General features: G+C 46.4%; 2 protein-coding genes across 5 annotated transcripts in view; both read left to right on the plus strand.

The window, feature by feature from the left end:
• The window catches only part of CNTROB (centrobin, centriole duplication and spindle assembly protein), a 144,537-nt gene extending 139,895 nt beyond the window's left edge, over positions 1–4,642 (plus strand). For all 4 annotated transcript variants that reach the window (XM_067469719.1, XM_060779922.2, XM_060779924.2 and 1 more), the window contains exons 17-20: positions 914–1,090; positions 1,194–1,329; positions 1,550–1,628; positions 4,343–4,642. In XM_067469719.1, coding sequence (XP_067325820.1) covers positions 914–1,090; positions 1,194–1,329; positions 1,550–1,628; positions 4,343–4,486 — 536 coding nt within the window. In that variant the 3' untranslated portion in view covers positions 4,487–4,642. The remainder of the gene's footprint in view (positions 1–913; positions 1,091–1,193; positions 1,330–1,549; positions 1,629–4,342) is intronic.
• Positions 4,643–9,112: 4,470 nt separating this feature from the next.
• Positions 9,113–12,217, plus strand: part of GUCY2D (guanylate cyclase 2D, retinal) — a 105,082-nt gene continuing 101,977 nt past the window's right edge. The window contains exon 1 of the mRNA XM_060779926.2: positions 9,113–9,482. The gene's annotated coding sequence lies outside the window, so the exon portion shown is untranslated. The remainder of the gene's footprint in view (positions 9,483–12,217) is intronic.

Below are 12,217 nucleotides of genomic sequence, written 5' to 3' on the forward strand. Positions count from 1 at the left end.
ATGTCCATAACACAACCCACAAGGTACAAACATATCTACTCAAAATGAAAAACAACACAACGACACAGTCACAAAACGGCAAAACAACAAAACTCAAATAAACCCCAACGAAACTTAACCAAAATTCCCATGCCCATAACACAACCCACAAGGTACAAACATATCTACTTAAAATGAAAAACAACACAACAACACACTCACAAAACGGCAAAACAACAAAACTCACAAACCCCCCAACGAAACTTAACCAAAATTCCCATGCCCATAACACATCCCACAAGGTACAAACATATCTACTAAAACTGAAAAACAACATAACAACACACTCACAAAACGGCAAAACAATTGAGCATGCGCATTGGTGCCCAGCCGCAAGTTCCCTGGCGCACGCACACAGCCTTCCAGCCAACGTTCCCTCTGCAGAAGCCATGCCTACTCCAAGCCGCTTCCCGCACACACACACCCCCTGCCGCACGCACACACACAACCCCACGCTCCATCACTCCCTCCGCCACCGCACACACACACGCAACCCCACGCTCCATCTCTCCCCCCGCCGCCACACACACACAACCCCACGCTCCATCACCCCCCCCCCCACCGCCGCACACACACATGCAACCCCAGGCTCCATCATTCCCCCGCCGCTGCACACACATAATAGTCCAGATATCTACCTCAACTTTGATAAGTTTTACTATAGGCCACAGCAACGCGTGGCAGGGCACAGCTAGTGATTCCCTATATACAGTTAATGCATGACTCAGCATTTCCAATAGAAGCCTATTAGCTATATTACATTACAATACATTGTAAAACCATTATTCCAAAAACCTTGGGGAACATCAAGATTAATTGTGATGTTTGGACTCTCAGACTTTGCCTGAAATCTTTCCCTGACTTTTCTTCCCAGGGACATCCCTGTCTTACCGCGAACGGTCCACAGCTCTCTGGGATCAAGCTCAGCCCAGCACCATTCGCATTCAGCCACCCAGCAATGCTGCTGTCCACAAAACCAAAGTGCCTTTGCCCAGAACTGGGCCAGCCTGCCCAAGTCAGGAACCAGCCAGCCCCCTGAAGCAGAAGCCTGGTATGTCTCCAGCTCACGAGTGACTGCGGACGTTTCTAGCACAAGCTTTTTTGTTGGCTGGGTTTGACCAAAGCCCTATCTTTTTCTCCTTTTTTCCCCACAGTCCAAGAGAGTGGGATCCTGTCTCCAAGGCAGGTGGCCGAAGTCTCGCGCCTGCTGAAGCAATGCCAGGCCAAAGGAAGACCTGTGCCTTCAACTGGGGACCTGTATAACTATTTGCGTGGGATAAGCCAGAATGGGTGAGGCTCAGGTTCAGGGGATTTCTGAACCGAGGCATAGCCTGTTTTGCTCAGGACCCCTCAAAAGAAGCTGCCATCACTATGTAAAGTTGGGAAAGATGTTGGTTCTATTCCCATTTTGATTTAAAAACTGTTTTTTTGGGGAGAATTCTTAGATTTGAGGGGGTAGGATTTCTGGATTTTTTTTTTGGTACTATCTTTTTGTTCCTTTCATCTACAGGACAGAAATGAAAAACGATGGAAATCTGCAAGCCAGGAGGAACTTGGATTCCAAATTAACAGAAACAATGAGGAGGGAGGTATGTTTGTTAACTCACAAGGTAAGGAATGGGTATGATCCCTGCAGCAAAGTTGGATCTAAACTTTTCTAAATAGGCAGTGGGGTAGAAAAAAATATTTATTTATGTATTTATTTATTTACAACATTTATATGCCGCCCTTCTCACCCCGAAGAGGACTCAGAGTGGCTTACAAGATATATATGAGTCCCCTTCGGGGTGAGAAGGGCGACATACAAATGTCGTAAATAATAAATAAATAAATAAATACATACATACATACAATATATTATATTATTAGCATACTACAATATAAGTATTAAATATTACTATATTGTATTATACCATTATATTGTAATATTATTAGTAATACTACATGTAATATAAATATATATAATTATAATTTATTAGTAGTATTATATTGTATTACATTATAATATTATAAATATTATATACAATATATTATATTACATTGTAGTATAGTATAGTATATTATTAGCATAGCACAGGATACAAGATGGAACTGTCTTCTGCCTCCCCCTCTTTACTCTGGCCCAGAGCAGCAGTTGGTGCAGGGGGGAGGGGTCCCCAACTGATGACATATGCAGGAGAAAAGGTGGAATTGTCCCCCGCCCCCCCCCCCTCTTCACTCTGGCCCAGAATGGGGTCGCCAATTGGGGTCGCCAATTGATGGCATATTCTGGAGACAAGGTGGAACTATCCCCTGGCCCCCTCTCTTCACTCTGGCCCAGAGCAGCAGTTGATACTGGGAGGAGGGTTTCCCCATTGATGACATATGCAGGAGATAAGATGGAACTGTCCCCTGGCCCCCTCTCTCTTCACTCTGGCCCAGAGCGGCAGTTGATACTGGGGGGAGGGTTTCCCAATTGATGACATATGCAGGAGACAAGATGGAACTGTCCCCTGGCCCCCTATCTCATCCCTCTGGCCCAGAGCGGCAGTTGATGCTGGGGGTAGGGGTCCCCAACTTATGACATATGCAGGAGACAAGATGGAACTCTCCCCTGGCCCCCTATCTCATCCCTCTGGCCCAGAGCGGCAGTTGATGCTGGGGGTAGGGGTCCCCAATTGAGGACATATGCAGGAGGAAAGGTAGAACTCTCCCCTGGCCCCCTCTCTCTTCACTTTGGGCCAGAGCAGCAGTTGATGCTGGGGGGAGGATCCCCAAGTGATGACATATGCAGGAGACAAGATGGAACTGTCCCCTGGCCCCCTCTCCCTTCACTCTGGCCCAGAGCGGCAGTTGATGCTGGGGGTAGGGGTCCCCAATTGAGGACATATGCAGGAGGAAAGGTAGAACTCTCCCCTGGCCCCCTCTCTCTTCACTTTGGGCCAGAGCAGCAGTTGATGCTGGGGGGAGGATCCCCAAGTGATGACATATGCAGGAGACAAGATGGAACTGTCCCCTGGCCCCCTCTCCCTTCACTCTGGCCCAGAGCGGCAGTTGATGCTGGGGGTAGGGGTCCCCAATTGAGGACATATGCAGGAGGAAAGGTAGAACTCTCCCCTGGCCCCCTCTCTCTTCACTTTGGGCCAGAGCAGCAGTTGATGCTGGGGGGAGGATCCCCAAGTGATGACATATGCAGGAGACAAGATGGAACTGTCCCCTGGCCCCCTCTCCCTTCACTCTGGCCCAGAGCGGCAGTTGATGCTGGGGTAAGGGATCCCCAACTGATGACATATGCAGGAGACAAGATGGAACTGTCCCCTGGCCCCCTCTCTCGTCACTCTGGCCCAGAGGGGCAGTTGATGCTGGGGGGAGGATCCCCAAGTGATGACATATGCAGGAGACAAGATGGAACTGTCCCCTGGCCCCCTCTCCCTTCACTCTGGCCCAGAGCGGCAGTTGATGCTGGGGGTAGGGGTCCCCAATTGAGGACATATGCAGGAGGAAAGGTAGAACTCTCCCCTGGCCCCCTCTCTCTTCACTTTGGGCCAGAGCAGCAGTTGATGCTGGGGGGAGGATCCCCAAGTGATGACATATGCAGGAGACAAGATGGAACTGTCCCCTGGCCCCCTCTCCCTTCACTCTGGCCCAGAGCGGCAGTTGATGCTGGGGTAAGGGATCCCCAACTGATGACATATGCAGGAGACAAGATGGAACTGTCCCCTGGCCCCCTCTCTCGTCACTCTGGCCCAGAGGGGCAGTTGATGCTGGGGGGAGGGATCCCCAACTGATGACATATGCAGGAGACAAGATGGAACTGTCCCCTGGCCCCCTCTCTCGTCACTCTGGCCCAGAGGGGCAGTTGATGCTGGGGGGAGGGATCCCCAACTGATGACATATGCAGGAGACAAGATGGAACTGTCCCCTGGCCCCCCCTCTTGTCACTCTGGCCCAGAGGGGCAGTTGATGCTGGGGGGAGGGATCCCCAACTGATGACATATGCAGGAGACAAGATGGAACTGTCCCCTGGCCCCCTTTCTCTTCACTCGGGCCCAGAGCGGCAGTTGGTGCTGGGGGTAGGGGTCCCCAATTGAGGACATATGCAGGAGGAAAGGTAGAACTCTCCCCTGGCCCCCTCTCTCTTCACTTTGGGCCAGAGCAGCAGTTGATGCTGGGGGGAGGATCCCCAAGTGATGACATATGCAGGAGACAAGATGGAACTGTCCCCTGGCCCCAGCTTCTCATGCGAGGAGTTCAGCTGTGCTTCATGGAAGGAAACGTGAGTCAAGAGTGACCTTCCTTCCCAAATCCGTCTTTTTTTTCGCAGGCAGTCCCTGTGCGACGTTCAGTCTCCTCAGGATCTGGCCGCGAGAAGTCCCAGGCCAGTGCCAAAACCATGAGGAAACAATCTGGAGGTGCACCACCCTCCAACCCACGCTTCAGCAGAGGCAGTGGAGGTATATGGAGATGATCTTGATCTTGGACTACTTCCTCCTTAGGCCAGTTTGCGTCTTCTGGCCAGTGGGTTTGTGAGCTTTGTTGTAAAAGTTTGCTCTTACTTTGGACAGTTCATTATTTTTTATATGATTTTCATTTTCTAAATAAAATAATGTTGAGTTATTTCTAAGGAATGGCTGACAATGGACTTTATTAAGGATGCCTCTCTTTCTCTTCATCTGCTTTGTTCACTGCTATCCTTTTTTTCATCTTTTAAAATTAAGATATTCCATAAAATAAAATAAACAAAACAGAAACATGTAAGGTCACAACGTCACAACATCATAACATTGTCTGCTCACTGCTTCACCTCAAAAATATAACTCACAAAAAAATTACTTCCGTTCAACCTTCTTAAGCTATTCAATTGATTTATGTTGCCATTATTATGTTTTTCTCTCCTGCATTGTCTTTTGTTATTGACCATCATTTTTCATATAGTCCTCAAGAACCTTCCAGTCTGTCCTTTTCATTCCTTTTCTGTTGTTTAGTCTCAACCAAAAAGACAGTTCATCCATATCTTTAATTTACATTATTTTGTCCAACCATTGTATCTTTAGAGGGATCGTTTCTTGTTTCCAAATTTAGCAAAAATAATTCTAGCCCCTGTTGCAAAATACGTGAATAATTTCTCAACATTAACATCTTGAAATATTTCTGATTCAAACATTCATAATAAATACATTTCTGATTTCATTGGGAAATTAATATTTTAAATATTAAATAGTAGTTCACTGCTCTCCTTGAAATGCACAAAAGCTAACTCCCTCTCCCTTGGTTTCTTCTACTCTGATACTGTAGTCATAATAATAAACTTTATTTATACCCTGCCACCATCTCCCTGATGGGGACTTGGAGCAGCTTATGGGGGCCAAGACCGAACATCAAAATGGGGCCAAAACATAAACAACAAGCAACATCATCAAAATTACATGAAAAAAATACAATAACAAAATTACATTACAATAAACAAAAAACACAGTCGCAATAACAGTGGGTGGGCTACATGTACAGGATAAAATGTTAAAAACTCTAATGAGATAAAAATAGGAGCAAGATATTTTCAGGGAGCTCATAAAGACAAACTAAACTTCCCATTTGGGGGAGGGCGTGTACTCCAGTGACAGAAGCGTTGAGGGGAACAATAGTGTCGTGTTGTGCACTTACTCGCCAAAGTTGAGGCGGAAGAGCCAGGTTTTAAGGTCCCTTTTAAATGTTTCTAGTGTAGGGACTTTCTTGATCTCTCCAGGTAATGAGTTCCAGAGTTGGGGATCCACAGAGGAGAAGGCTCTCTTCCTTGTGCCCACAAGACGAGCTTGTGAGATTGGCAGGGGCGAAAGGAGGGCCTACCCCGAAGATCGAAGGGCCTGGATTGGTTCATGGAGAGAGATACAGTCATCCCCTCAAATATATTGTGGCTTATAAAGGTCAATCTCTCTTTCCTTGAGCAAAGTTCCACTGAAATGTTTTGAAGATACAACTTGTTTGTTCAGTTTGTGAGGCCAAATGTGAAATTTAGCCTCCCTTCTCCAAAGCAAGGGGTGATTCACTTCTGCTTCTCTCCAAACTTACATCAAACACACACCTTATCCTACCCATAACCCATGTGAACACAACTCAAGTGTACACAACTCTCAAAAGTACACCCAGGGTCAATGCACACTTTCCTCCACACATGGACATTAGTGAAAAAAACAACAACATTGGAGCATATGGGACAAGACTTTCCTGATGTCCTCTTTGTGACTGCAAAAACAGCTGTTCTGCAAATCTTGCTCAGCATCTTTCCTTCCACTTTCTTCACCGATCTGGAACATAATTGTTTTTGAGCTCTTGAGAGTTTTAGAGAAAAGCTCTGTGCCGTCATCTGAGCCGAAATAGCTCCCTTTTGAAATATGTGCAGCAGCTGTGTGAAAACAATGGTAGAAAGAATGAAATATTTGTACTCCACAGTCTTTGGTCTTTGATAACAAGTTTTAGAGATTTTCTCTCCAGAACAGACTACAAAATCTCTGCTAACAGACATTATCCACCCTTTTATTTCTGGGAAATCTTATAGCAAATGCCACTTATGTGAAATCTTGTGGCTTTCTGTTTTTAATGGCTTTCCCCCCAGACTTTCCTAAAATATAATAGAATCCAATCCCTTTTGAAATACTTTTATCTTGAAAAGGATAGAAACAGAAGAGTCTCAGCAAATTGCCTTCTGCAACAAGAACCCTCTGAGTATTGCTTCTCCCATGTTTATGGATTTAACTGTTTGTAAACCAAGCTCTAAAGCAGAGATGGGCAAACTTTGGCCCTCCAGGTGTTTTGGACTTCAACTCCCACAATTCCTAACAGTCGCTTAAGCGGCTGAGGGGGGGAAAGGAAGGGGCCTGAGGCTGTTAGGAATCGTGGAAGTCCAAAACACCTGGAGGGCCAAAGTTTGCCCGCACCTGCTCTAAAGTATTGGCAACATGTTCCCACCTCCCAAACTCGGTCCCTAGAAAAGGTCCCCAAAAATCTCCACCCTTTTCTGTCTGTGCCTTTTCTATCTTCTATCTGCACTTGCTTCCACTAACTTCCTAGATGCAAGCTTTCTTAACCTTGGATTTCTTTGAGACCATCCCAATCCCTGCATATTTCCAATTTTCTATTCCTGGACTGCAACTCCCAAAAATCCTCCAGACTGATAAATCAGATAGAGATAGGTAGGTAGATAGATTGCGAGGGCTGCTGGGAGTTGCAGTGCAGGAATAGGTAGAGAAGGAAGAATGGGGAAAACGAAGAAGGGAAAGAGAAGGGAGGAATGAAGGGAAGACGAAGAGAAGGCAGGTAGGTAGGTAGGAAATGTTGTTTAATATCTACATGAAGCCGCTGGGTGAGATCATCCGGAGTTTCGGGGTGCGGTGTCATCTGTACGCAGATGATGTCCAACTCTGTCACTCCTTCCCACCTGCTACTAAGGAGGCTGTCGAGGTCCTGAACCGGTGCCTGGCCGCTGTGACGGTTTGGATGAGGGCGAACAAACTGAAATTAAATCCAGACAAGACAGAGGTACTCCTGGTCAGTCGCAAGGCCGAACGGGGTATAGGGTTACAGCCTGTGCTGGATGGGGTCGCACTCCCCTTGAAGGCGCAGGTTCGCAGCTTGGGTGTGACCCTGGACTCATCATTGAGCCTGGATCCCCAGGTTTCAGCGGTGACCAGGGGAGCATTTGCACAGCTTAGGCTCGTGCGCCAGCTGCGCCCGTATCTCGGGAAGTCTGACTTGGCCACGGTGGTACACACTCTGGTCACATCCTGCCTTGACTACTGCAACGCTCTCTACGTGGGGCTGCCCTTGAAGACGGCCCGGAAGCTTCAGCTGGTTCAGCGCGCGGCAGCCATGTTACTAACCGGAGCGGGTGGCAGGGAGCACACAACGCCCTTGTTGTCCCAGCTCCATTGGCTGCCGATCTGCTACCGGACCCAATTTAAGGTGCTGGTTTTGGCCTACAAAGCCCTAAACGGTTCCGGCCCAAAATACCTTTCGGACCGCATCTTGGCCTACGAGCCCACGAGGACCTTGAGATCGTCCGGGGAGGCTCTTCTCTCGATCCCGCCTGCCTCACAGGCACGTCTGGCAGGGACGAGGGAAAGGGCCTTCTCGGTGGTGGCCCCCCGGCTGTGGAACACCCTCCCTGCGGATATCAGACAGGCGCCTTCTCTCATGTCCTTCCGAAAAAGCCTCAAGACATGGCTGTTCGAGAGGGCATTTAATTAATGTGCTATAACAATGTGGTAGAGATGACTGGAATGGAACAAGGAATATGAGATTGGTTATGATTCCACTATGAGACGAAGCAGATTTTTAGTGTAGTTTGTAATTGTTGTGTTGATTAGATGTTGTTGTAATTGCTTTTTGTAATTGTCTTCTGTATGTATGTACACCGCCATGAGTCGCCCTGTAGGGCTGAGAATGGCGGTTAATAAATGCATCAAATAAATAAATAAATAAATAATAGGAAGGAAGGAAGGAAGGAAGGAAGGAAAGTAAAAAGGGAAGGAAGGAGAGAGAGGGAAAGAAGGAGAGAAAGGGAGGGAAGGTTGGCGACAGCAACACGTGGCAGGTACATCTAGTATATGTGTGTGTGTGTGTGTGTATATATGTGTGTGTGTGTGTGTGTGTATATATATTACATATATATATATATATATTCCCTACTTCGCAGTTTTTCACTTATTGCGGGTGGTCCTGGAACGTAACCCCCGCGATAAGTGAGGGAACACTGTACCCAGTATCTCAGAATCCCATCCCTTCTCACTCATGGACTCCCAACTTCACACTTGATTTGCACTATCCTTTGCTTTGTACTCCATCCATACATCCCCAGTTGTGGGTGCCCACCCTCGCATCTCCATGCCCTTGCCATATCTGGACTCCCCAGGCCAGCGAACTGCAAAACCCCTGGTTCCTTGGACACATGGCTGTCTTCCCTTCCCTTCCACCTCCGCTTCTCTTCTTCCCCCTCCTCCTCCTCCACAAAGTCTTAATCTGATTAGCTGTTAAGAGACAGCAAACATGGATTACAGGTTTAAAAAAACAACATCCCTCCCCTTGCTGACCCCCCCCCCTTCCCACAGCAGTATCAACCCAACCGCTTGCAATCACCCCGGTCTCTAGCTCTGGAGTGCTGCTCTTGGATCCGAGGGGGACCCTGCGCCCAGTGGCCGACAGTGACCCCTGTTCCCTGTGTCCTGCAGGGAATTCTGGGGGGGACAGAAGGAGCTCTGTGGTGCGGGACAACCCCCTCCCCATATTTCTCCAAGCCAGTGGCCCTCCATGGCTGATGGATGCTTGGGCTGACTTTCCACCTTTGGCTTTGGGTTCTTCATCTCTCCTTCAGCGGATTTCTGGTTTTATTTTGCAAGAACCATCCCACTGGATTTAGCAACTGGAATATTTTTGGGAGTGACCACTGAAAGTAGTTTGCGGAGCAGATCTTGGTAAGAACATAGTGTTGCTGTAGTTTAGCAATATAGGCGTTTGTCATTGTACAGTGGCCGCAAAGTTATGGTGAATCCACAATATTCTATGGTTCAGATTTGTCCTAGTGGGTTAAACCAACCAGAGAAAGGACTGGTTCTTGGATGCTTCAACCTTGGAGCAGACAAGACTTTGGTCAAGGAAAAATAGGAACTGGGAGACCTCATATTCTTTTTCTTGACAACCAGTATTAACTATTTATGCAGACTTGGCTTCCTTGTAGGCACATTCATTTAATGTACCAATTGCGATCAGTTAAAATAAAATGATGTGTATGTATTGAGGAAGGTTGGGTTTTTGAATAACCTCAATAAGTATGTGTTGATTTGGGGACTGGCCAAGTAACGGGATAGTTACTGGATATGAAGACTTCTGGCTGAATGGGAAGAGATGAAATCTGTGAGAATGAGGGAATCTTGGTAATGGCGGAATAGAAATAGGGTTGATGGAGGAAGGTAGGTGAGATAATGTGGTGATATATCTATATCTATATATATAAACTTTTGTATCCCGATCTTCTCTACCTCCATAGGGGGACTCAGACTGGCTAACAGCAAGTATTCAGTGCTCACAAACAAACCTTTAAAACAGTGGTTCTCAACCTTCCTAATGCCGCGACCCCTTAATACAGTTCCTCATGTTGCGGTGACCCTCAACCATAACATTATTTCCATTGCTACTTCATAACTGTAATTTTGCAACTGTTATGTATCGTCATATGAATATCTGATATGCAGGATGTATTTTCATTCGCTGGACCAAATTTGGCTCAAATACCTGATATGCCCAAATTTGAATACTGGTGGGGTTGATTTTGTCATTTGGGAGTTGTAGCTGCTGGGATTTATAGTTCACCTACAATCAAAGAGCATTCTGGACTTCACCAATGATGGAATTGAACCAAACTTGGCACACGTAACTCCCATGAACAAGAGAAAATACTGGAAGGGTTTGGTGGGCACTGACCTTGAGTTTTGGAGTTGTAGTTCACCTACACCCAGAGAGCATTGTGGACTCAAACAATGATAGATCTGGGCCAAACTTGGCACAAATACTCAATATGCCCAAATGTGAACACAAGTTTGGGGAAAATAGACCTTGACATTTGGGAGTTGTAGTTGCTGGGATGTATAGTTCACCTACAATCAAAGAATATTCTGAAACTCACCAATGATAGACTTCCCACACAAAACCCCCATGACTAACAGAAAATAGTGTACTGTGCTTTCTGATGGTCTTTGGCGACCCCTCTGACACTCCCTCATGACCCCCCTCAGGGTCCTGACCCCCAGGTTGAGAACCACTGCTTTAAAACATCATAAATCAACAATAAGTTAAAAATACATATTAGAAAAAAGCCTACTAAAACATTTGCCAGGATAAAACGAGGTCCAACTAATTCTGCACATTGTCAATACCTTAGTTAATTACATATATAGATAATGTTAATAGGCATGTGTTAATTAAGTAACTTAAGTACTGTTTTTAATATTTTTAATGTACTGTGGATTGTTCTATGATGACGAAACCGTATGGTGCTTTGTGAAGCCACCCTGAGTCTCCCCCCCCCCCCCCCGGGGGTGGGGTGGGTGTGGGGGGTAAGAAGATAGATAGATAGATAGATAGATGGTACTTTCTCGGTGATGGATATTACAACACGAACAACAAATAATATAGAAGGAGGGAGACTATCTTTTTGGCATGTGTATGTGTCAGGGTCAAAGTAAGACAGTGTGCAACATTGGACCTTCCTCAAGCAATGCTTCTAGACTATTTTAATTATTTGGTTTGATTCTCCTCCCTTCCCCACCCTCTCCAACATCTTCATGTCACTGTTGTGATGGGAGAAGGTGGAGAAGGGATTAAGCCAACCCGTGCACCTGTCTGAGCTTCATGCAAGAAGCTCTTTGTGGGGAGGGCGAGGAGGCTGTTGCGTAAGAGAGATTTATGGCTCTTGAGTTCTGGGAAGTTCAGGGTTAAGCGTCAACAGTTGCGCTCCCCTCCTCCTCCCTTGTTGCTCTCGTTTGCTGGGAACGATCCAGAAGGAGGGAGGAGCTTAGAGGTAAATTATCTTAGAGGAGAAAGAGACAAGGCATTGCCAGTTGGGGCCCATTGGGCATGAGATGTGGATATCTTGGTTCAAGATGTAGTTGTCTTCCCTCCATCATCCCATATCCATGCAGACAGGCCTAATGATGATCAACATATGATTGAACTATATGTGCTATACTAATAATATTTACCGTATATACTTGAGTATAAGCCAACCCGAATATAAGCTGAGGCACCTAATTTTACCACAAAAAACTGGAACAATGTATTGGCTCAAGTATAAGCCGAGGGCGAGAAATGCAGCAGCTGGGTTGTTGTAGGTTTTTCCGGGCTATATGGCCATGTTCTGGAGGCAATTTTTCTCCTGACGTTTCGCCTGCATCTATGGCAAGCATCTTCAGAGGTAGTGAGGTTTGTTGGAAGTAGGGAAAATGGGTTTATATATCTGTGGAATGACCAGGGTGAGACAAAGGACTTTTGTCTGCTGGGGCTAGGTGTGAATGTTTCAGCTGATCACCTTGATTAGCATTCAATGGCTTGGATGTGCCTGGGGGGAATCTTTTGTTGAGAGTGATTTTATGTGCCTGTTTGTTTCTCCTCTGTTGTTTTGCTGTTGTAATTTTTGAGTTTTTTAATACTGGTA

This window comes from Anolis sagrei, chromosome 6 (assembly GCF_037176765.1).
Source record: "Anolis sagrei isolate rAnoSag1 chromosome 6, rAnoSag1.mat, whole genome shotgun sequence".
Taxonomy (NCBI): Eukaryota; Metazoa; Chordata; class Lepidosauria; order Squamata; family Dactyloidae; genus Anolis; species Anolis sagrei.